At 36.1% G+C, this 27,316-nt stretch overlaps 1 protein-coding gene and 1 long non-coding RNA gene across 3 annotated transcripts in view; both read left to right on the top strand.

Annotated features, from left to right (window-relative positions):
• The window catches only part of LOC106094814 (sodium- and chloride-dependent GABA transporter 1), a 179,036-nt gene that overhangs the window by 66,795 nt on the left and 84,925 nt on the right, over nucleotides 1-27,316 (top strand). Inside the window, exon 1 of one of the 2 annotated variants that reach the window (XM_059370931.1) lies at nucleotides 20-114. The exons of the other annotated variant lie outside the window; for it this stretch is intronic. Coding sequence (XP_059226914.1) covers nucleotides 112-114 — 3 coding nt within the window. The 5' untranslated portion in view covers nucleotides 20-111. Of the gene's footprint in view, nucleotides 1-19; nucleotides 115-27,316 lie in introns of those variants that run through there. 2 annotated transcript variants of the gene reach the window in all.
• LOC131998542 (uncharacterized) overlaps nucleotides 15,160-27,316 on the top strand; it is a 31,909-nt gene continuing 19,752 nt past the window's right edge. The window contains exon 1 of the long non-coding RNA XR_009398781.1: nucleotides 15,160-15,238. This is a non-coding gene — a long non-coding RNA (uncharacterized LOC131998542). The remainder of the gene's footprint in view (nucleotides 15,239-27,316) is intronic.

The following is a 27,316-nucleotide window of genomic DNA, read 5'->3' as shown; positions in this document are numbered from 1 at the left end:
CACAGATTTTTAAAACATGTGATATACATAAATGATGTTTACTTGCTGACAGTTATTGAACGATTTGCGTTGAGTACGCACGCGGGTGAAAATATTTCAAGCAAACGGTCTATGGTATGTTTTAAACGTTTTGTTGCTTAAAACATATTATTTTGTATAACAACTTTAAAAGTCCACGTTAGATAATAATAACTTAATTTGATATAGCATATTTTACTGTTTGCCGTTAAAATTTATGTGAAAATTGAAAAAATAACAAATCGAAAGAACAAAAGCTTTTATTAAAGAATATCCAGTCGCGATACAAACTAAAATGGCTAAAATTTGTCACAAAAACGGTTTAAGATCAATTCATTATGTAATCAGTGCGCAAGATAGAAGAAAGAAAGGAAGCAATACAAATGCAGTTCCCTAAATCATAGATTTCTACGATTGGTCTTTAGACAAAAACTACGAGAAGTTCATTGAAGGTCATACAACAAGTGCAAACTTTCTCAAATTCGGTAAAGAATTGCGCACTGAAGGTAAAAAATATTCGGATAGATGCTTTATCAAGTTGTAGACCTTTCTAGATCATACTAAGCAAGGGTATTTGAGGTTATAATGAAACATGACATTGACAAATTGAAACTAAAATGGCTAAAATTTGCCACAAATACGGTTTAAGATCAATTCATTATGTAATCAGTGCGCAAGATAGAAGAAAGAAATGAAGCAATAAAAATGCGGTTCCCTAAATCATAGATTTCTACGATTGGTCTTTAGACAAAAACTACGAGAAGTTCATTGAAGGTCATACAACAAGTGCAAACTTTCTCAAATTCGGTAAAGAATTGCGCACTGAAGGTACAAAACATTCGGATAGATGCTTTATCAAGTTGTAGACCTTTCTAGATCATACTAAGCATGGGTATTAGAGGTTATAATGAAACATGACATTGACAAATTCAAACTAAAATGGCTAAAATTTGCCACAAATACGGTTTAAGATCAATTCATTATGTAATCAGTGCGCAAGATAGAAGAAAGAAATGAAGCAATAAAAATGCGGTTCCCTAAATCATAGATTTCTACGATTGGTCTTTAGACAAAAACTACGAGAAGTTCATGGAAGGTCTTACAACAAGTGCAAACTTTCTCAAATTCGGTAAAGAATTGCGCACTGAAGGTACAAAATATTCGGATAGATGCTTTATCAAGTTGTAGACCTTTCTAGATCATACTAAGCATGGGTATTAGAGGTTATAATGAAACATGACATTGACAAATTGAAACTAAAATGGCTAAAATTTGCCACAAATACGGTTTAAGATCAATTCATTATGTAATCAGTGCGCAAGATAGAAGAAAGAAAGGAAGCAATAAAAATGCAGTTCCCTAAATCATAGATTTCTACGATTGGTCTTTAGACAAAAACTACGAGAAGTTCATTGAAGGTCATACAACAAGTGCAAACTTTCTCAAATTCGGTAAAGAATTGCGCACTGAAGGTACAAAATATTCGGATAGATGCTTTATCAAGTTGTAGACCTTTCTAGATCATACTAAGCATGGGTATTAGAGGTTATAATGAAACATGACATTGACAAATTCAGGTACTATCCCTGGTTACCGATATGACCAATTATGGTATATAGAATGTCAAAACATAGCTTAAGATGCAAATCGGATACGAATTAAGTCTCGATAAGAGTTAAAAGTTCAAATCGGTGAAGATCGATGTTTTTGGAAGGTAAATTTTAAAACAACATGAAAGCCCAGAGGAGCGATTTTTAACATTTCTGCCTACGACCCACAACACCTATGTGGTCCATTTACAATCCCCACGGCCTCTATCACACTCAGAAAAATGCTTATGGTAAATATTAATTAATTGCATAATACACATTAGTTTATGATATTTATCTACGTTTAATAATTCTTAAGGAGTAAACAATTAACTTTGTACAAATAAAACTAAATTGTCATGAGTAAATATTAAATAGCTTATAACTCTAGTGGAGTTATTATTCTTCCTTAAACGAACTGCTTTCGTATAAGCAAGACCATTTCTAAACATATGTAAAAGCATATCACTGTTGACGAAGTCTTTCTGAAATTTATAATTAATTGAACTACTTTGGATTTGTAGTTCATATCAGTTTCATGAATTCAAAAATATAAGCTCGAAAAAAAGAACATTTTAATCAACTTACCAACTCAACTAATCAACAATCTTATTCGTTCGAAGGTTGGCGTCCTTTCAACTAATAAGCGGACGGAAGGACATAGCTAGATCCGCTGAGACTGTCACTGCGAACATGAATAAATATATTTTTTAGAGTCTTAGGGTTGGTACTCTTTTTGGATTTTCATGTGAACAACTGTCAAACTCCATATAAAAAAAAGTAGTAATATCAGGATTCTGTTGGCGCTGGAAGGCCAACAATGGGCTATTTTTTCGATTTGTTACAAGCGGTATACAAATGGTATGGAAAGTTTACCCCCTAGTCAGAATGAGGTCCAAGTTGCAGTGAGCCGACTGAAAAACAACAAGGCAGCAAAGCCGACGGGTTACCCGCTGAACTATTTAAGAACGCTGATCTTTTAAGAAAGAAGACAAAGCGAAATGTGCCAACTACAGAGGAATTAGTCTCCTCCCCATCGCATACAAGATACTCTCGAGCGTACTGTGTGAGAGATTTAAACCTAAAGTCAATGAGATAATTGGGTCCTATCAATGCGGCTTTAAACCTTGTGAATCCACCCTAGACCAGATATTCACAAAACGACCTGTACAACCGGTCAGATAAAGCAAATGGAAAAAGTTAGGAACCACAACTTTGAGATAGTCAGCAACTTTATCGACCTCGGCACCGCCGTAACCGAAACGAGTGACACCAGTTTTTTTTTTTTTTTTTTTTTTTTTTTTTTTTTTTTTTTTTTTTTTTTTTTTTTTTTTTTTTTTTTCAAAAGTTTCACTGTTAAATACATACACGTTTTGTTGAGCTCCAGAAGGAATATTGATTTTCGCCGGTCAAAGAAGTGTTTCTCACAAAAAAAGGAACCCAAACTATCGGAGGTAGCTCGGAGTGGCCCTGGCGGTGAACGTAGGTGTACAGGAGGACTGCTTCATACAGAAATTTAAGTAAAAAACTTTGGTAAAATTGACAATATTTCTAATTTGTTTGGAAGTATAAGAAATCAATGTTAACCGATTGGCCAAGTGGATAAAAAATAAATATTTATATTTACAATATCAGCTGATCGCTGACCATCTGTCATTCGCAAATAAAGGCAGTGTTTACACTACATACCATTCACAATAACATTACCATTCACAATTACTTTCTAAAACCGTTACAAGCAGTTTTGCAAATTTAAAATACATCGCAAAAAATATTTTCAACAACCTGGAAAAAAGAAAGGCGTTTAACTTATCTCCTGAGGTGGAAACGGAGAAATTTTCGAAAGTTGCTAAGATGAGTAATGAGCAACAAAAAGTATCGGAGTTGAGCGTTGCAAATCTCAAAGCAATTATAAAGGAGTGCAATGAAGAAGTATTGGGAAGTATTGCGAAACTCTCAGAAGATGTCAAAGAGCTAAAATCGCAAAACGAAGCGTTAGTCCATGAGATGGAACTTTTGAAGGAGGAAAACAATCTATTGAAAAGGCGATTAAACGACTTGGAATCCCAAATTAAAGGCAAAAATTTGGTGTTTAGAGGAATTGCAGCTGGGCAAGCGAACAAAATTGAAATCCAAAAACTATGTTCTACTGTGTTACAGGTAGAAAAGACCGTTAAATCGGTGAAAACTCTATACCAAAAGGAGAGAATGACCGCAGTCTTGGTGGAATTTGAATCGGAAAACGATGTTGAGGATGTTATAAGCAAAACCAGGAATCTGAGGGGCACAAATATATATGTAGAACGTGATTTGAACGCAGAAAGAAGAAGAGACAAAATAATTATGCTGCAGCTAAGAAAACAGTTAATGGAGTTTAGCAAGGCACATCAAATTAAAATTCGAGATGACAAGCTAAGAGTTGGAAGTAAATGGTTCAAGTGGAACAAAGATCGGAAATTGGTATGTGGTACTATTGATGCAATCACTGTTATGAAGGAATTATTTGGAGATAATTTTAATTTAAACATTAAATATAATATATTAAAAAAGAATTGGGAGTCAAAAAACTAGAAAAAACAGTAAAATCTAATAATTTAATGAGGGGTGTAGTAGAAGAGGAAAATGATCTTATATCTGGCATATTTAGAATCCTTTCATACAATATAAACGGTCTCAATAATAAATGTTTATATCCCGAATTTTTCTCATATATTGGGAGTTTTGAAATGTTTGCTTTACTTGAAACACATATCATGGAAAATCAGACAGAAAGATGGTCAAAATATTTTAATGATTTCGATCTATTCTGGCAGGCAGCAAAACGGGTAAATCATTATGGTAGAGCAAGTGGTGGAATTCTTTGTGGTATAAAGAAAAATTTATTAAAGAGAGGAGTCAAACATGAATACATGACGGAAAATGGTTTCATCGTAGTGAAAATTGAATCACTGCACATGAAGTTTACATATATACCAATATATATTAGAGGAGAGAACTGGAATACTGAGTTTGGATTATTGAAAGATACTTTTCTAGGAATCGAAGAGACAAGTATAATCATAGCAGGGGACACAAATGCTAGAATTGGTATGCAGCAACAACAGCTTCAAGACGCTTTGGCGACAGAATTTTCGGCGGGTTTGGAGACAAGGAGATCTAAGGATCCAATTTTGAATTCAAAAGGCAAAAGATTTCTAGAATTTTGTGACGATAATGGACTCATTGTACTGAATGGAAGAACACTTGGGGATGAGGATGGAAATTTTACTTATATCAGTACAATTGGATCTTCTGTTAATGACATTGCTTCGGTATCACTGGATATACTTAAGAACATACACAAATTCGGCATTGAGGAAAAAATATGGTCTGATCACTTACCACTGTATATTGAAATGAATGTTAAACAAAACCAAAAAACAATAAAACCATTGAGCCTTTTGCCAAAGTTGAAATGGAAGGACCACGAAAAAGACCGATATCAAGGAAATTTGAATAGATGTTTGTTGGATGCTGGAAGAAGTATAAACAATTTAACCGATCTTGTAAATATAGTAAAAAATTCAGTCCCAGCTCCAAAAAAACAGTACATTTTAAAATACAAAAGCAAGTGGTTTAATTATGAGTGTGAGAAGGCAAGAAGTAGATCCTTTGAATGTCTCAAAAACTTTAGAAGAACAGATACACTGGAGGATAGGAGAATATATTTGAATGCTGTAAAATCATATAAAGACATCTGCAATCGGAGTAAAATTGAATTTATCAAAGATCTGGAACAAAAACTAAGCCGAGCATCTGATCCCAAGGAATGGTGGAAGATTGCTAGACAAATAAGAGGTCAAAACTTTAAAATAAGTACAAGCATATCATCAGACGATTTCAAAACATATTTTAGCGCTCTTTTAAACCAACCACTTACTGCAAATGATATTCAGTACGCTATATTTCATCAGACCGATCAAGATTTGGACCGAGATATTGATGTAGCGGAAATACGCAGCATCTTAAAAAACACGAAATATAACAAAGCCCCAGGTATAGATAGAGTGCCGTACGAATTCTACAAGAATGCATCAAACGAGTTTTTAGAAGAAATGGCAAGAATATATAATAAAGTGTTTAACACTGGGCAAGTAGATGATATTCTAAACGAAACGGTCATATTCCCAATACACAAGAAGGGAAATACTGAGACACCAGGCAACTACAGGGGAATATCGTTTATGAACACTATGGCAAAGGTACTGATGGGAGTCTTAAATGCAAGAATTTCGAAATGGTCTATAAAAAACAATGTACTGAACGAGTATCAAGCTGGATTCAGAGCAGGCTATTCAACAGTGGACAATATATTCAATCTGTCGTCTATAGTCCAGCTGAAATTGGCAGAGAAGAAAAAGGTGTATGCCTTTTTTGTTGATTTTTCCGCGGCTTTTGATAGGGTATCAAGAAACCTTTTGATATATAAATTGCATACTGCAGGAATGTCCGCCAAAATGGTGAATATGATACAAATTTTATACCAGAATACAAAATCTGTTGTGTGGACTGGAAACGATCTATCAGAATACTTCATTACGTATTCAGGAGTGAGGCAAGGATGTCTTTTATCACCTCAACTTTTCACTCTTTATTTGAATGATCTCCATGACTGGCTGGAAGGGGGTCTAATGTTGGAGGACCTCAATATTAGAGTGTTATTATATGCAGACGATATAGTAATACTAGCGGAAGAGAGAGTTGTTTTGCAAAATATGATACTTAAGCTCGAGGAGTATTGTATACAATGGAATCTTTTGATAAATCTGGAGAAATCGAAAATAATGGTGTTTAGAAACGGAGGTCGATTACCTGCAAACAATAAATGGTCATACCGCAATCAAGACATCGAAATTGTAAATGAATATTCTTACTTGGGAGTCATACTAACACCGACGATGTCATTTACAAAACATGTTGAAAAAAGGAATAAGTTATCCAAAACTTGCATTAATTCAACGTGGAAATCACTGATAAACAGACCACAGGTTAACCTTTTATCAAAGTGGAGAATTTTTAAGAGTGTATGCAGATCCACTCAGGCGTATGCTGCCCAGATATGGGGCTACTCCTGGTTTGAAGAGGTGGACAAGCTTCAAAGGTATTTTCTTAAAAGGGCTCTTAAAATCCCTGATTTTATACCGAACTATATTCTGTCGTTGGAGACCGATACTGTTGACAATCACTTCTACACGCTACAAATGCATATGAATTATATTTCTAAGGCGTTGTATCAATATGGAAACGAAAGACTGCCACATAAACTAGCATTGAAGGTATGGAATAGAAGAATTTTTTGGGCAGAGGCGTTAATGAGCAGGATGAGCGAGGCAAATATCTCGACTGATAATTTGACGAGAAATGCTCAAGAATGGAATTTAAAAACTCATGCGTTGATGCAAGAACTCAAGTCACAAAGTTATTCGGAAAAAATTGATCGTGCTCTAACAAGCGAAACCCGTTACTACAGATTTCTAAATTACACTGTAGGCATAAATTATATGAAAGATTTCTATAAGCTGGATAAAATCTCTATCTTAATGAGGACCAGAGCCGATATACTGCCATTAAATGCCAACTCTTTTAACCGAGCGGTTAGTCCGCAATGTACCTTATGTAACACAGAGCAAAATGAAACTATACAACATTTCATTGCAAAATGCCCAATTATGAGAGAACTAAGGATTAGATATTTAGGAAAGAGTCAATTAGAGGAAGGAGAGCTAATTAGCTTATTAAATGGTGAAGGAAATAATAACTGGGAAAATTTGTATAATTATGTTCGTACTGCATTAAATTACAGAAAATGTATAATTCATGAAATGTTTTGAAATTATATTAATTTTATAAATATTAAGCAAATGCATATTATTTCTTCACTATAAAATATTTAGCAGACGAAACGCAATTGTTAACTGGTGTGACAGACAACTTTTAGTTATTGTCACATAGTCAATAAGGTATTCTTATAACCAGTTTAAATTTTTATATAATATTTGTTGGAGAAATTACCCATACTTTAATTATAAGAATTTTGTATTGTTATAAAAAAAAAAAAAAAAAAATACTGGCAAGCAGAAGCTACTTTTGATTAAGTAAGCAGTTTAGAAACAAGCCCACCTCTCGACAGACAAAGATTACACTATACAAGACACTGATACTACCCGTGCTGTTATATGGCATGGGTACATGTGCTTGGAGTAGTTGAGAGAAAAATTCTTCGTAAAATATATGGACCAGTTTGCGTTAACGGAGAACATAGGCGTCGCATGAACCACGAACAGTGTTGCCGTTTTAGGTAGAATCCTAATAAAATTGGTAGGCTTTTATTCTCTTGGTAGGTTGGTAGGCTGACCTCAATTTTTGGTAGGTTTTTCCAACAAATAAATACCACGTTATTTACTGACAAAATCGCAGGAGGTAACTAAAAATTTATTCACTTCTTGTCGTTTCCGTATATTCGTTAAGAGTGCAAAATAAAGTCATGGATGCGGAGGAGCCAAATAAAGTTGCAAAACAGCTCATTGCTTAAAATTTCTGGAAAAAGGGCGTACGTTCTGTTAATGGTACAAGTGTTAAGGGATCTCTTTCAATATCTTCATATCTGGCCCATGCTCAGCAGTGCTCAGCGGCACGATTGTTCATTGAAATTGGGGCAAAAATACGACTTTATGAACTCAAGATTTCTTATCGGAAGATAGATATAAAGGGTGCTATATCGATGAACTCAAGGCTGTAGAGTGATTTCAACAAACAGACGGACAGAATTGTGTCGATCCTATGTGGATAACCATGATATAGTACTTTGTAGCGTTGAAAAATAGAATGTCAAATGCCCATCCTTAGGTATTATAACATACACCGCATTTTTGGCTTGCAGAACATTTGGTAGATTTTGGTTGGGTTTGGTAGGATTTTTCTCAAATTTTGTTAGTAAATAATTTTCTTGACTGGCAACACTGACCACAAGCTGTATGACAACGCTAAGATTCACGGATAAAAAGTTGAGACTTATTTCCATTTTTTTGCCGTTTGGCCCACTGCGAGAACTAAATATAACGGCTGCGTAACTAAATACAACGGCTGCGTGGCGTAGTTCTCGCGGACTGTACGAGTAGAATTGTTTGTTTATATTTACTATGTCCATGCTAGAGCACATTAAAATATAACAGAGAGCACATACAAATGCAAATTTGCCCATAAACATTCCATTAAAGAATATGGCAAACTTCACACATATTAATGAGTGCTGTCCGATTCAAGTTTAAACTCAATGATAAGCGACTTTATTTTTATAACAGTGTCCGAACAGCATGCTGCAGTGTGACATCTCTTTGGGGCTTAGGTATAAAAGTTCTTTCAATTTAAATATATCTATCATACCGGACACATACACTCGCTAAATATAGCCATAAGCGCATAAGCTAAACTCAAACAAACATAATAGTTAAACAGGCATAAACTTAACATGTGTGATTTTCATGGCAATTTATATCATATCAATTTATCACTGTGATCTATAAAGCACCATAAGTGAACGTGACCCTATACTGGGTCTTCTGACTACTTTATTTCAGTATACGTTGCCTTGTCGCTTTGAAGTGAACCAAAACATTGGAACTAGCTTGACTTTCTACAGAATTAATATGTCATCACCATATTTAACAAATTTTTTACTAGTCTTTGGCATATAGATACAAAAAGTCACCGCAAATAAAATATGAAATAGCAATTTAAAATGCTTCTAGAGATAATGTACTTATATTTATATAGCAGAAAATAAAAAAAAGTAATCAAAATCAAACACATTTTGAGAGCATAATACATGGATTGTTTCCCCATAATTATTATAAATTACTCATTCTGATTATAAATACGAGGGTTGCATTTTATATTTCGGGACTGGACATCCCTTGTGTTGCAAGCTGCCCACTGACAGATATATCGTGAAGCTTGACATTTTTGAGGTTATACGTACTCGGGACGTTTTGACATACTAGCGCTATTTGTGTTGTTTACAGTAACTTACAATATTCATCTCGCCCAAAAAATGGGATTAAAACATAATCATTTTCATGCGATTATTTTTCACAACTTTCGACGTGGATGAACTCAATAACAGTGCATCGATGAACTTGATTCAATTTTTGGCGATGAAGCTCCACCAAGGACCAGTGTTTATCGATGGCATGGGGAATTCAACCGAGATCGTAGTTTACTCCAACACGATTTTCGTGAAGGTCGTTCAAAATCAGTTGTTGTTCCAAGAACCATTGATGTTGTGCGCCAACTGATATTGCAAGATCGTCATGTGACCTATAGTGAGAATGGGACAACCTAAGGCATTTGTGGGACCAGCATACATTCAATATTGTATGAACATTTGACCGTCAAAAAAATTTGTTCGCGTTGGATCCCACACAATTTGTCAATCGCTCAAAAAAAGGCTCGTGGCGATTGGTCGAAAGAAATGCTCCAAAACTACGAAACAACTGCATTTTTGAGCACTCAAAGCATCGATTTGATGAATCATCCGCCGTATAGTCCTGTCTTGGCACCGAATGAATTCTTTTTATTCCCGTAAGAAAAAATTTAATAACGTTTTTCGACATCTGAAGGAGCGGTTGATGCATTCAAAATGCATATTTTGGAGATACATCAATCAGAGTGGCAAAAGTTTTGTGGCAATTGGTTCAAACGCATGCAAAAGTGTATATATCTTAATGGGGAATATTTTGAATAACAATAAACCGATTTTCGATAATTAATTTTGGTTTTAGTGTTCTCTCATCCCGAAATATAAAAAGCTATCCTCGTATACATATGAATGCATGTTTTAATAATTATATGTGTTAATAAACATGAAAATTTTGCATTTAGTAAGTGAGCAAATGCCCTAATCGTTTAACAAATGCGATACGTTTTAACTTCCTTACACCCTTCCATAAAATCTACAATAACTACGTTAGAATAATAATAATAACTATACTATAAGTATTTTTTCCTCAATATATCAGTATGTAATGGATATAGACAAGGTGTATGTGAAAAAAACGCCTTAAAAAATTTTTTTCAAATACCACATCTTTTCTTAGATCCTTCATTCTAAAACGATTTGTTATAAAAAACAAGAAGTAATTTGCAAGCACCGAAGGTGAAAACTCCACTTCGAAAAATTTCCTATTAGAACATCTTGAAAAATCGGTATGAATGTGTTTTACAACTGCTCCACAAAAAACACATATACAGACCAAAAGTGAGTTGTAATAAGAACACGATCGTAGACCATCTTTCACCCAAAAAGATTCCAATTATATAGAAAGGCGTCCTTTAGAGCAATTTAAAGTTTAAATTACAAAAGTTTAAGACAGTTGGGATGAAAAGTCGACTTTTTGACTTTCGACTTTATCAAAATGCCAAGAATTTGCAAAATTTCTAAATAAGATACTCCTATTTTCTACAAGGTTCCCGTTTATTTTTTCCCATTTTTTGCATTGGAATTAAAGCTAAAATATTTTATATATCATAAGCAGCTTTTAACTACACGAGTAAAAAAAGTTGATATGGTCAGATCTAATTATATCCGGCATCAGATATAATTTGATTCGAAAAATTGTTATATTATTGGATCTAATTATTTCAAAGAAGATCCTATTTAATACACCGATACAATTTTATCTCAAATATGTCCCATATATGAACTGACCAAATTAGATATAACAATATCTAAATTAGATCTTAGGCTATATATATACTCATAAAAAAAAGTTAGCTGAAAATAGCAAACACTGTCTGCTGAATATTAGTAGTTAATTATGCTGCTATTGCAGCACTAATTCTGCTTTTACACCAGTAGTTCTGCAACTTCAGAGCAGCAAGCTTACTGCTGAAAGTCTGTTGTTTTCTGAAAATTACTGCTGCTTATTTATGAAGGGGATGTTAGTAGAAAAAATAAAATACAAATGTAAATGTGTGTCTCAGTGGATGTTTATAATCGTCACTGAATGTATACTTTCCAAAATCTATTTTCTCTTTGTGTTTTCTTTTTTGATCTTAAAATAGAATGGAACAATATCCTGCAATTGAATCTTAATAAAACTTGTACAATAACATGGAGCAATAACAAAAAATGCGGGCGAGCTCAGCCACATTTCGAAATATATACCAATGGATTGATCAGGTGCTTCTTTACGGCAACAATCCACAAATTTAAATAATCTCTTCCAACAAAATTAAAAAAAACAAGTAAAAACGTGCTAAGTTCGGCCGGGCCGAATCTTATATACCCTCCACCATGGATCGCATTTGTCGAGTTCTTTCCTGGCATCTCTTCTTAGGCAAAAAAGGATATAAGAAAAGAGTTGCTCTGCTATTAAAACGATATCAAGATATGGTCCGGTTCGGACCACAATTAAATTATATGTTGGAGACCTGTGTAAAATTTCAGCCAATTCGTATAAGAATTGCGTCCATTGGGGCTCACGAAGTAAAATAGAGAGAACGATTTATATGGGATCTGTATCGGGCTATAGAACGATTCAGACCATTATAAACACGTTTGTTGATGGTCATGAGAGGATCCGTCGTACAAAATTTCTGGTATATCGGATAATAATTGCGACCTCTAGGGGTCAAGAAGTCAAGATCCCAGATCGGTTTATATGGCAGCTATATCAGGTTATGAACCGATTTGAACCTTATTTGACACAGTTGTTGAAAGTAAAAATAAAATACGTCATGCAAAATTTCAGCCAAATCGGATAGGAATTGCGCCATCTAAAAGCTCAAGAAGTCAAATCCCCAGATCAGTTTATATGACAGCTATATCAGGTTATGGACCGATTTCAACCATACTTGGCACAGTTGTTGGATATTATAACGAAATACTTCGTGCAAAAATTCATTCAAATCGGATAAGAATTGTGCCCTCTAGAGGCTCAAGAAGTCAAGACCCAAGATCGGTTTATATGGCAGCTATATCAGGTTATGGGCCGATTTGAATCATACTTGGCACAGTTGTTGGATATCATAACAAAACACGTCGTGCACAATTTCATTCTGATCGGATAAGAATTGTGCACGCTAGAGGCTCAAGAAGTCAAGACCCAAGATCGGTTTATATGACAGCTATATCAGGTTATGGACCGATTTCAACCATACTTGGCACAGTTGTTGGATATCATAACAAAACACGTCGTGCGAAATTCCATTCCTATCGGATAAGAATTGCGCACTCTAGAGGCTCAAGAAGTCAAGACCCAAGATCGGTTTATATGGCAGCTATATCAGGTTATGGACCGATTTGAACTATACTTGGCGCAGTTGTTGGATATCATAACAAAACACGTCGTGCAAAAATTCATTCCAATCGGATAAGAATTGCGCACTCTAGAGGCTCAAGAAGTCAAGACCCAAGATCGGTTTATATGGCAGCTATATCAAAACATGGACCGATATGGCCCATTTACAATACCAACCGACCTACAGTAAAAGAAGTATTTGTGCAAAATTTCAAGCGGCTAGCTTTACTCATTCGAAAGTTAGCGTGCTTTCGACAGACAGACGGACGGACGGACGGACGGACAGACGGACGGACATGGCTAGATCGACATAAAATTTCACGACGATCAAGAATATATATACTTTATGGGGTCTCAGACGAATATTTCGAGTAGTTACAAACAGAATGACGAAATTAGTATACCCCCCATCTTATGGTGGAGGGTATAAAAATGCCTAAAGTAATCAAAACATGTAACATGCAAAAATAAAAAATAGCATAACATTTTTTTCTGCAGATTTTTGTACTTAAAATAGCAGAATTTGTTTGCTGATTAAACTGGTCGAAATAATTGCTAATACAGCAGCGCTATGTTTGCTGAAACAGCAGTAATGTCTGCTTTCCCATTTTCTGCAGACAAAAACCGCTGTTTTAGCAAACATTTTTGTTGTTTTGAAAAACAAATACGGTTTTAATGGATTAAAAGAAAAACAAGTAAAAGCGTGCTAAGTTCGGCCGGGCCGAATCTTATATACCCTCCACCATGGATCGCATTTATCGAGTTCTTTTCCCGGCATCTCTTCTTAGGCAAAACAGGATATAAGAAAAGATTTGCTCTGTTATTAGAGCGATATCAAGATATGGTCCGGTTTGGACCACAATTAAATTATATGTTGGAGACCTGTGTAAAATGTCAGTCAATTCGAAAAAGAATTGCGCCCTTTGTGGGCTCAAGAAGTAAAATAGAGAGATTGATTTATATGGGAGCTGTATCGGCCTATAGACCGATTCAGACCATAATAAACAGGTATGTTAATGGTCATGAGAGAATCCGTCGTACAAAATTTCAGGCAAATCGGATAATAATTGCGACCTCTAAAGGCTCAAGAAGTCAAGATCCCAGATCGGTTTATATGGCAGCTATATCAGGTTATAAACCGACTTGTACTTTATATGACATAGTTGTTGAAAGTAACAATAAAAAACGTCTTGCGAAATTTCAGCCAAATCGGATAGAAATTGAGCCCTCTAGAAGCTCAAGAAGTCAAGTCCCCAGATCTGTTTATAAGACAGCTATATCAGGTTATGAACCGATTTGGACAGTTGTTGGATATCATAACAAAATTCTACGTGCCAAAACTCATTCAAATTGGATAAGAATTGCGCCCTCTAGAGGCTCAAGAAGTCAAGACCCAAGATCGGTTGATATGACAGCTATATAAGGTTATAGACCGATTTGAACCATACCTGGCACAGTTGTTGGATATAATAACGAAACACGTCGTGCAAAATTTCATTCCAATCGGAGAAGAATTGCGCACTCTAGAGGCTCAAGAAGTCAAGACCCCAGATCGGTTTATATGGCAGCTATATCAGGTTATGGACCGATTTGAACCATACTTGGCACAGTTCTTGGATATAATAACAAAACACGTCGTGCAAAATTTCATTCCAATCGGATGAGAATTGCGCACTATAGAGGCTCAAGAAGTCAAGACCCAAGATCGGTTTATATGGCAGCTATATCACGTTATAAACCGATTTGAACCATACTTGGCACAGTTGTTGGATATCATAACAAAACACGTCGTGCAAGAAGAAGTCAAGACCCAAGATCGGTTTATATGGCAGCTATATCAAAACATAGACCGATATGGCCCATTTACAATACCAACTGACCTAAACTAATAGGAAGTATTTGTGCAAAATTTCAAGCGGCTAGCTTTACTCCTTCGGAAGTTAGCGTGCTTTCGACAGACCGACGGACGGACGGACGGACGGACGGACGGACGGACGTGGTTAGATCGACATAAAATTTCACGACGATCAAGAATATATATACTTTATGGGGTTTCAGACGAATATTTCGAGTAGTTACAATCAGAATGACGAAATTAGTATACCCCCCATCTTATGGTGGAGGGTATAAAAAATGGATTTCATAAATAATTGTAATTTATATTGATTTGTTATTTACATTCTTTTTTTTTTTTCTTGGTGCTGCAAACAGAAGTGACGCGTTTCGATTTTTGGTGGAAATCTCATCGGAAACTTTTAGGTGTGAAGACTTCAAGAATCGTACGTTAAGTTGGTAGGTTGTATTTATATCCAACTAGCAGACCCGGGCCCGCTCCACTGCGCCTTCCTTTACTTTATATGGAACAAAAGTTTCCTTGGAATATTTATTTTCGACAATTAAAGATCTTTAGTGAAATACCATGCTACGAAAATACTATATCGCTTGACTAACAGTTTAACAATATTAGTGCCTTTATCTGTATCCCATATGATCTGTACTGATCTACAAATTTAAGTTTGGATGTAAGGTGTACTCCATTTTTAAAATACGTACTCTACTCCCAAATACCTTTATTTGAGCCCCATATTGCGATGGTCACTAAAAAAATTGCTGTTTGTGGGGTATTTTGGGTATAAAATTCTTGCGAAAATCAGTTCTTGCTCTACACCCCAATACCTTTCATTTAAGCACCTTATTGACATGGTAGGTAAAAATATACCCGATTTAGGGGTGTTTTGGCAATTGGGGTGGTCCCAAACACTAAGCCCTGAAGATATATCAGCAATATACTCTATTCTCATATCTTATATATAAAAATCAATTTGTGTTTGTTTGTAGGTTTGTTTGTATGTTCGTGTGTTCCTAATAGACTCAGAAACGGCTGAACCGATTTTCCTGAAATTTTCACAGATGGTGCATAATGACCCCGTGGCGAAAATAGGGTACCACATTTCTTGATATCTGATGGGGGGGGGGGGCGGACCCTCCCCCTTACCATAATTTTCAGAAACGCCAGATCTCGGAGACGGGGGGTGCGATTTAAGCGAAATGTTGTGTGCTCTCATATATTGCAGTACCCTAATAATAAAAATTTGGTACCCAAATTTCGGATGGGGCACCTAGGGGGGCCGCCCCACCCTAAAACCTACCAAACATATATTTACACCAATCACGACAATATGAGACTCAAATGAAAGGTATTTAGGATAAGAAAACGTATCTGATATCCAATTGTCGGACCAAGTGCTAGGGGGACCACCCCAAGCCCCAAAACATTCCTAAATCGGACATATTTACCGACCATGGCAATATGGGACTCAAATGAAAGGTGTTTGCGAGTAGAATACGAATCTGATATCCAAATGTGGGACCACGTTTCTGGGGGTCCACCCCATCCCCAAACAGGACTTATTAACTGACCATGGGAATATGGGGCTTAAATAAAAGGTATTTAAATGTAGAATACGAATCTGATATCCAAATATGGGACCAAGTGCTTGGGGGGCCGCCTCTCACCAAAACATCCCCCAAAGGGGACAAATTTACAACCATAGCAATATGGGTCTCAAATGAAAAGTCTTTGGGAGTAAAGCACGATTTTGATATCAATATTCGAGAAAAGTGTCTATGGGGCCACCCCACCCCCACAACACCACCCAAATAGTAAGTATTTTCTGACTATTGCAATATGAGGCTCAAATAAGAGGGTTTTTAGAGTAGAAAACGAATCCAATATTTATTTTCAAGGTCAACTCACTGAGTTGACCATCCCCCAAGCCGGTCATGTTTGCCGACTATGAAAATATGGGGCTCAAATTAAAGGTATGTGGAAGAAGGCCACGTATCTAATATCAACATTAGGGACCAACTGTCTAGCGGACATCCCACCACCATAACAACCCCCAAATAGGACGTACTTGCTCACCAAGACAATTTGGGTCTTAAAGAGAGGGGAACTAAATATTCATAGTTTTAGGGCCAATGCCCCAAACCGGACATATTAGCTGACCTTTGGAATAAGGAGTTTAAATGAGATTAGAAAACGAATTTGATATCCAATTTTGAGGGCAATGGCAATATGGGGTTTAAATAAATGATATATAGATATATGAGAATAGAGCACGTTGCTGATATATTTGCCGGGCTCAGTGTTTGGCAGACCACCCCAATCCCCAAACACCCCTAAATCGGGCATATTCACCGACCATGTCAATGTGGAGCTAAAATTAAAGGTTTTGGGGGGTAGAGCAAGAATTGATACCCATTTTCGGGACCAATTTTCTGGGGGTGTACCCCTTTCCCAAAATACCCCACAAACAAATGAAAGGTATTTGAGATTAGAAAACAAATTTGATAACCTATTTTGGGCCATGTGTTTGGGGGATGCCTCATCCTGTAAACTCCTCTTAAGCCAATGGCAATATGGGATTTAAATAAATGGTATTTGAGAGAAGATCACGATGCTGATATTTTTTCAGGGCCAAGTATCTGGGGGACCACCTCTTACCCGAAAACACCACTAAATCAGATATCATGAGAATATCGGGCTGAAATGAAGCATTTTAAGAAAGAAGTAAACCTTGCATCCAAACTTAAATTCGTAGACCAATAAAGATCATATGGGATTCAGATAAAGGTACTTATATTATTAAACTGTCAGTCAAGTTAGCATGGTATTTCACTAAAGATTTTTAATTATCGAAAATAGAGAGGAAACTTTTATTCGCTATAAAGTAAAAGAAGGCGCAGCGGGGCGGGCCCGGGTCAGCTAGTATCTATATATAATTTATTTGAACCCCATATTGCCATTGCCCTCAAAATTGGATATCAAATTCGGTTTCTAATCTCATTTAAACTCCTAATTGCGAAGGTCAGCAAATATGTCTGGCTTGGGGTATTGGCCCTAAAAACTATGAAAATTTAGTTCCCCCCTCTTTAAGACCCAAATTGTCTTGGTGAACAAATGCGTCCTATTTGGGGGTCGATATGGCGGTGGGACGTCCGCTAGACAGTTGGTCCCTAATGTTGATACCGATACGTGGTCTACTCACACATACCTTTAATTTAAGCCCCATATTTCCATAGTCGGCAAACATGACCGGCTTGGGGGGTATTTTGGGGGATGGGCGGTCACTCAGTGAGTTGGCCTTGAAAATATATATGTGATTCGTGTTCCACTTTAAAACGCCTTTTTACTTGTTTTATTTCAAATTTCAACAAAATCTGTTTTATTTCAAATTTCAACAAAAAAATAAATATTTTATGAGCTTCAGAACCTTAATCGGTACATCGATCTGGATTTTAATCATATTTGGGTCGGATGGCGGGTGGCCTAAAACTACTTAATGTTTCAAATTTCAGCGAAATCAGATTCACAATAAAGCTTCTATGGGCTTCGGCAGATCGGTCTGTATGGCAGCTATATCTAAATATAGTCTGATTCGAACCACATTTGGGTCCTATGTTAGGAGGCGTAAACCTCCTCAATGTTTAAAATTTCAGCGAAATCGGTTAAAAAATGAAGCTTTTATGGGCTTTAGATCCTTTATCAGGAGATCGGTCTATATGGCAGCTATACCTAGATATAGTCCGGTTTGATCCATATTTAGTTCAGATATCAGAAGGCTTAAGATAACCACCTGTTTCAAATTTCAGCGAAATCGGCGAATAAATAAAACTTTAATGGGCTTCAGACCCTTAATCAGGAGATCGGTCTATATGGCAGCTATATCTAAATATAGTCCGATCTGTTCCATATTTGGTTCCTGTGTTAGGAGGTGTAAAACTACTTGCTGTTTCAAATGTCAGCGAAATCGTTTAAAAAATAAAGTTTTTATGGGCTTCAGACCCTTAATCGGGATATCGGTCTAAATATCATTTATATCCAAATATCGTCCGATTTGGCCTATTCAAGAACTTAACCAGTCTTCATCAAAAAGACGTATCTGTGCCAAATTTCAGCTCAATATCTCAATTTTTGAAGGCTCTAGAGTGATTACAACAGACTGACGGACAGACACATGGACATCGTAAAATCGTCTTAGAGTTTTGCGACTATCCGAAATTATTGCAAACGGAATGACTAAATGAATATTCCACCTAACCTACAGTGGTGGTTATAAAAATGAGAATTTAAGTTTTTATTGCACACTCTGCAGTCTTCAAGAGCTGGAGATTTCTCTTATATGAAGTCAGCGACTCAGTATCGTAAACTTATAATAAATGAATATCCATATTACTATAAACTGAATAACGGCTCACGACAACATTGTCACAGTCTTAAATTCTTTTTTAAGACTAATATTCACAAATCTAGAATTATTAAATAATGTAAATTGCATTTTTTGAATTTATCTGAACAAGGATTTTTCTACTACTTACTACTATATATAATTGAATATGGGACCAGATATAATTATATCTGCTAAATGTAATTATATCTAAAGAGATATAATATATATATATAACTATATCTGACCTTGGCTAATTATTTCTGGCCTTAGATGTGATTATATCTTGGGCTATGCATAAGTATATCTTGCGCTAGAAAAAACTGAATTTTGTTCTTTCGGTGCTTTAAAGTAGAACTGCTTATGTTTTTTGTTTTAAATAATATAGCAATTAATATATTTAGTATTAGGCAAAGTATTAGGCATTTTACTAACAAAGTTTCCAACTCCCAAATGTGAGATACTTTGTGATTTTTTATACAGAATCTTACAGAATGTAAAATATTAAAAATATTAATAATATATTCAATTTCATTTGCACATTCCGACAATTTAAGGTTGTTCACTGTTTCTCGTCCAAAGTCATTTTTTCTCATGGATGCTTTTTGCTAAAAATTAATTATGAGTTCAAAAGGAGCAGCAGATGTTTCCCTAAGGACCCCATCGTCTGACATATACATATACAGTTGTGTTCAAATCAATTCTCTAAATTGTATAACAATAAACAATTTAATTAAAGGTACAATATTGAGTATCCGCAGATCTGAAATGTTTTTCTTCTTAAATTAGTTTGTTTATCTATAGATTGCCCTGTATTGAATTGATTTTGTTGTGTTTAAGCTACAGTCAAGATGAACCCATTGTTAGAGCATTACAGGAATTAATTCTTACAAATATAAAATTTAATTTAGACTATTCATTCACGATTAATAAATTTTAAGAATTGTTAGATTTATATTTCGCTAGTAATTAAGATAATTGTAGTCTGTAAGGATTGTAATTCCATAGACTGAAATAAATATATAAATACTTCAAACTATTACATTAAATAAATATTTCTCAAAATTCGCTGTTCAAAGTAATAGGAGTATTATAACATAACCCAATGCGTTTAAAGCAAATAGTCCAAAAGTTTAAAATTGATTAATAAAAACTTATATTTTTTCTGTGCCTTGACAAAAAAACTTTTTTTTAGGACTTCTACACATCTACGATGCATGGAATATCAATAAGATCCTGCCATCTATTTATATGGTGATCGCTGATAGCTTTAAACGGATTTTGTGCCAGGCATTACGCAGTGAATTCCATAGCCCTTCCGCATTTGGCAGTCGGTCCTCTTGTTCCATCATATAATACAATTTAACATTCGTCGGTCCGCAGTATGTTTCTCCATTTTTCAATCAGCCAATCGATACCTACTTTAGCAAACTAAACGGACTGTTTCTTTGTCAGCAATGGTATTATAGGACTTTTTTCGAATAACTTGCCTACTTTGCGAATAGTGGGACCAACGACAGTCGGATTTAGCTCTGCTTGAATATTTTTATACCCTACACCACTATTGTGGTACAGGGTATTATAACATAGTGAATTTGTTTGTAACATCCAGAAGGAAAAACGATAGACCCATTGATAAGTATGCCGATCGACTCAGAATCACTTTCTAATTCGATTTATGTAGCTATGTCAGTCTGGCTGTCCGTCTGTCCATGTTAATTTGTGTACAAAGTACAGGTCGCAGTATTCATTCGATCGTCTTAAAATTTGGTACAGGCATGTTTTTCGTCCTAGAGACGACGCCTATTGAAATTTGAAAAAATCGGTTCAGATTTGGATATAGCTACAAATTATGTTCGTTCGATTTTCACTCCACTGCAAGAGCATTTATAGACTAATCCTGCTAAAATTTTGCACAACGCTTTCCACGACGACTACCACAATATCTGAGAAGTTTGCTCTAAATCGGTTCGGATTTAGATATAGCACCCATACATATATATTCGTCAGATATTTGCTCGAAATTCGAGTTGCCTACAGTGGAACCTGTCTCCTTGAGTGGAGAGAATGTTCCATTTACAAAAAGCGCAAAATACCTGGGTGTTTGGCCGGACAGTAAATTGAACTTCAAATCCAACATTTTGGAAAGGGCAAGAAAGCCAACTCTTGCCATATACACCTGCAAGAGAGGCATTGGCAAAAGTTGGGGGTTTAGACCGCGTGTCTATGGCTATGATTTAATTTGATAACGACGATTGGCTTAAATGTCTTCTCAGACAGCTAGGCAACCATTAAATCCCTGGAGAACGTATTTCTGAACACAAAAACCGCTCTCGACTGTAGCAGATCTCTCAACGAGATGGCTGAACAGTTCAAAATTCACCATTTCTGGGTGTCGGGCCACAAGCGGACGAGCTTGCGAGACTAGGAATTACCCTACACATTCCAGGGATAATGGAATATGTGGGTATACCTCTAGCGACATGTAAGCTAAGTTTTCAGGACTAGGCCCGAAGGACAACGAACGATAGATGGTCACAAAGAGGCGGCTGTGAGCATTCCGGAACTATGTGGCCTAATCTAGACTTGAAGAGGTTTACTGCGTTTCTGCCATTGGCTAGAACAGACGTTTCAGTCATGACTAGTCACTGTCTAATCGGAAAATATGCTGACAGACTCAAGGTTGCCAGCAACGACTTTTGCAGAAGCTGTGAGGACATCGAAGAAGAAGATCCTATAGAAAACCTTCAGTGTGCGTGTGTCCCGCACTAGCAGTCAGAAGGAGTTCCACTTTGGTTCTCATTTAATTGAGAACCTGTCTGATTTAGCGGATGTGAACATTCGCAAGTTATTGGGCTTTTTAAAGAGATCTGGATGGTTCAACGATAGGAACTAGAAGGCATCTTCCTTCTTCTGTTCCTGCGGTATCACAATGGACGAACACGTCTAAGTGAGTCTTATGGCAGACTGCCACGCCCTAACCTAACCTATGTGATGTGGAATGATGTGTTTTGGGAAAGGGGTGATGCCCTAAATACATGGTCCTACATTTGGATATCAAATTCGTATTCTATTCCCAAATCCCTATATTTGAGCCCCATATTGCGATGGTCACTAAAAAGTTGCTGTTTGTGGGGTATTTTGGGAAAGAGGTAGACCCCAAAAAATTAGTCCCGAAAATGGGTATCAATTCTTGCTCTACCCCCAAATACCATTCATTTAAGCCCCACATTGTCATGGTCGGTAAATATGCCCGATTTAGGGGTGTTCCTCCAAATTCGAAGCCCTGAAAATATATCAGCAACGTGCTCTATTCTCTTATATATCTATATATCATTTATTTGAACCCCATATTGCCATTGCCCTCAAAATTGGATATCAAATTCGTTTTCTAATCTCATTTAAACTTCTTATTGGCCCTAAAAACTATGGTATTGGCAAAGTACAGTAATTTTTCTATCAGTGTACACGTTCAAAAACGCCTTCGTCCTACGGCCTTCTGTATGCCCTAGTTTCGATGTGACCGTCAAGACGAATATAAGGCTGTGGCGCAATGCAACACGAGTCAGTCTTATCTAAGTACGTGAATTGTATCCATAAAAGCAAACAGCAGTTAGTCAACTCTAAAGCAAATAAGTAGATCAATTAATCATTGTTAAGTAAATTAATTGTAAATGAACTGTGCTTCAATTGGAAGTAAAGCGAGTACAGTAAAACGTAGCAATATTTTCGAAATTGAATACTTATATTAAAGTTTAAACGTTATTTAGGAATAGGAATTGCGATAAATTTATATGGCAGGTTTATCAGGTTATACACTGATTTGCGCCATACTTAGCACACTTATTGGAAGTCATAACAAAACATCACATGCAAAATTTCAGCCAAATCGGTTGAGAATTGCGCGCTCTATTGGCTCAAGAAGCCAAGATCCAAGATCGGTTTATATGACAGCTTTACCAGACTATGAACCGATTTAAACCATACTTAGCGTAGTTGCAGGAAGTGCTACCAAAACACTACGTGCAAAATTCAGTCAAATCGGATGAGAATTACGCCCTCTAGTGGCTCAAGACCCAAGATCGGTTTATATGGCAGCTATATCAAAACATGGACCGATTTTAACCATACTTAGTGTAGTTGTTAGCGCAGTTACCAAAGCACCATGTGAAAAAGTTCAATCAAATCGGATGAGAATTGCGCCCTCTAGAGCCTCAAGGCCCAAGATCGGTTTATATAGCAGCTATATCTAAACATGGACCGATTTGGCTCATTTTCAATCCCAATAGAATCCCTAATAGAAAGTATTTGTACAATATTTCAAGCGGCTAGCTTTACTCCTTCGAAAGTAAGCGTGCTTTCGACAGACGGAAGGACATGGCTAGGTCGACTTAAAATGACATGACGATCAAGAATATATATACTTTATGGGGTCTAAGAAGCATATTTCGAGGTGTTACAGTCAGAATGAGGAAATTAGTACACCCCCATCCATGGCGTAGTGTATAAAAAACATATTTAATAATTGCCAATAAACAATATTTTTATTATACCCACCACCATAGGATGGGGGTGTACCAATCTAGTCATTTCGATTGTAACACCTCGAAATGTTCGTCTAAATCCCCATAAAGTACATATATTTCTGATCGTCTCGTCGTTCTGAATTGATCTAGCCATGGCCGTCCGTCCGTCTGTCGAAATCACGATAGAAAGCGAATGCGTAAAGCTAGCCGCTTGATATAGATACTAAATAACTATATAGGTCGTTGGCGATTGCAAATGGGCCATATCGGTTCAGATTTTGATATAGCTCCCACTTAATCCTATCTCCCGATTTGACTTTTTTAGCCCTGGAAGCCGCAATTTTTGGCTGAAATTTTGCATGTAGTGTTCCGTTATTACTTTCAACAAATGTGTTAAATACGGTTCAAATCGGTTTATAACCTGATATAGCTCCCATATAAACCGATCTCCTGATTTGACCTCTTCAGCCCTTACAAGCCGCAATTTTTGTCCGATTTGGCTGAAATTTTGCATGGCAGTGATGGTTATGACTTTCAACAACTGCGCCAATTATGGGGCAAGTCAGTCTATAACCTGATATAGATACCGTATAAACCGGTCGCCCGATTTGGCTTCTTGAGCCCTTACAAGTTTTTGTCCGATTTGGCTGAAATTTGGCACGTAGTGTTTTGTTATGATTTCGAGCATTTGTGTCAAGTATGGCCAAAGTTGGTCCATAACCTGATATAACCCCTAGGTATACCGGTCTCTCAATCATCCTTCTTCGGTTCCTAGAAGCTTTAATTTTTGCTGGTTTGACAGAAGTTTGGTATGTAGAATAAAATTATGCCCTATAACTTAATTTATTTTGTATAAATTTTTAGCAGAATCCATGGTGGTGGGTTCCCAAGATTCGGCCCGGCCGAATTTAGCACGCTTTTACTTGTTTTTTACTCACCTCTGCCTTTTTTAACCATTTTGTTGGTAGGTTTTGTATTTTCATGTAGCTGATTTTCATAAAACAGCTGATCTTCATAAAACAGCTGACATTTAGAAAACATCTATACAAAGTTGCATATTTCTGCTGGCAAAAAAAGTCCCAGTAGAAAATTCCAGGTTATATATTTTCGAAGTGTCAAAATTTGCTCCCCCTTTGCCCGCAGAAGAGAGGGCGCTTCTGCGGGCAAAAAAGTACGCGAATGACCGAACTCAGCTAATGTGTGATGATGTTATAAGAAAAATCGTTACAATTTGAAATTTAAAAAAAAACGGAAACCAAACTAAAGGGACCTTAAAATTAATTGAACCCAATTTATATATATGAAAACAAGAACAAACCAAAGACCAGTGAATCGTAGCTCTTGAAAATAATGTGCGCAAATGCATCTCAGAAAAAATTGGAAATAATTCTTTTTTAATGAACTCGATTTTTTGAAACCAATCTCTATCCAACAGCAACATCAGCAAAGCAAAACTTGTATCTCTGTGCAGCTTTTTTTCTCTGGTAGTTTTATTTTCGAATTCAAAATCGATTATTCGACTTTCTAACCAGTGAAAAGACTTTTTTACACCAAAAGTCGACTAATAGATTAGTCGAAAGTCGACTTTGGGACTTCTAAATTAGCTTACGATTTTTTGATTTTCTTTTATTCCAACTTGTGGTCGAAAAAGAAAGAAAAAAAAAGCAAAGCAAAATACGAAAACATGTCTGAACAAATGCCCGACTCAAAACAGAATAACCGAAAATGTTGCAACCCTCAATGTGAATCCAATCGGAATGTTGCGTGTTAAACTCTATTTTTTTTTTTCAATATTAGAAAGACCAATCAGAAAAACCCTCTTGTATTTTGGTGGAGTCTCTTTGCTTTCACCCCGCGGGCTTGTAAAGGGTGATTTTTTTGAGGTTAGGATTTTCATGCATTAGTATTTGACAGATCACGTGGGATTTCAGACATGGTGTCAAAGAGAAAGATGCTCAGTATGCTTTGACATTTCATCATGAATAGACTTACTAACGAGCAACGCTTGCAAATCATTGAATTTTATTACCAAAATCAGTGTTCGGTTCGAAATGTGTTCATTCACCGTAACGTTGCGTCCAACAGCATCTTTGAAAAAATACGGTCCAATGATTCCACCAGCGTACAAACCACACCAAACAGTGCATTTTTCGGGATGCATGGGCAGTTCTTGAACGGCTTCTGGTTGCTCTTCACTCCAAATGCGGCAATTTTGCTTATTTACGTAGCCATTCAACCAGAAATGAGCCTCATCGCTGAACAAAATTTGTCGATAAAAAAGCGGATTTTCTGCCAACTTTTCTAGGGCCCATTCACTGAAAATGATTTGCAAGCGTTGCTCGTTAGTAAGTCTATTCATGATGAAATGTCAAAGCATACTGAGCATCTTTCTCTTTGACACCATGTCTGAAATCCCACGTGATCTGTCAAATACTAATGCATGAAAATCCTAACCTCAAAAAAATCACCCTTTATTTTGTATGTACAATAGAGTGTCCCTAAAAACAAAAAGCTTTTTTGAAACGCATAACATTTTTTTTTTACCCAATAAACGAAATGTGAAATATTATGACGATGGGATAGCGCAACAGCGTCCAAAATTGGAAAAAGTGCCTTATTTGGGATCCATTGGAGGATCTTAGAATTTAATTTCAGCACAAAACAAGTTGCACCTAGCCCAACAACTATGGTAGTTAATTGTGTACCGATTGTATCCTGTATGTCTGTCCGTGTTTTGTAATCCAGGTACAGATCGCATTTGTTATCCATTCATCATTCACAGATAAATCCATATATTGGTCTATCTAGATAGCGTTCGATGAGACGCATACACCCCCAAATGGTTCAGTGTTTGCCACCTCACCGTCACTACAGACGGCAATTAAATTTCCAAGTGAAGTTTTTAGATTTGAAAATTGCAATTCATTCGACTTGTTTCGCTTTGCCTTCTAAATTCACACAGGCAATTAGTGACGTATGTGGTTCACATATTACTACTAGGTGTGGTTCTCTTAGCATTATAGTGTGGTATACATAATTAAATTTCTCCGGAGTTAATGAATCATTTTTGTGACCATCAAACTAAAAAACGATCAACGTAATAAAATAAGAACTAAGAGAAAATTCATATATTAATTAGGTTCTTACGACTTTTTATTGTTAACATTTTGATGAAAAATTATGTTCGAGGTCAATGTTGTTTGTTTTTAATTTAATTTTTTTTTTAACAACGGCACCGAGGCCGCTGGCTTGCGATGCTTGTCCGATTTAATGTACTATTTGTAATTTATTTATTTACACCTGCACAACAAGAACATAAAATTCTTACAATTAAAGTGCGGGTAATATCTCCAACAATTGTACATAGTAAACACTTAAAACTAAGAATCTATAGCTATACAGTACATCACAGATTTTGAATGAATAATGTACTAACGAAAAAAAAAACTAACATTTGTGGCTTTGCAGATTTGAATTTAAAGGAAAAAACAAAAATGAATTTATCAATTAACGAGGAATTAATAGACTAAGTTGATCCGAAAAAAACAAGTTAAAAGGCGTTAAGCTCGGCCGGGCCAAACTTTGGATACCCACCACCTCGTGTATATCTTTCA

The sequence above is a fragment of the Stomoxys calcitrans genome, chromosome 1 (genome assembly GCF_963082655.1).
Source record: "Stomoxys calcitrans chromosome 1, idStoCalc2.1, whole genome shotgun sequence".
Taxonomy (NCBI): domain Eukaryota; kingdom Metazoa; phylum Arthropoda; class Insecta; order Diptera; family Muscidae; genus Stomoxys; species Stomoxys calcitrans.
This window is presented reverse-complemented; position numbering and strand designations above follow the sequence as displayed.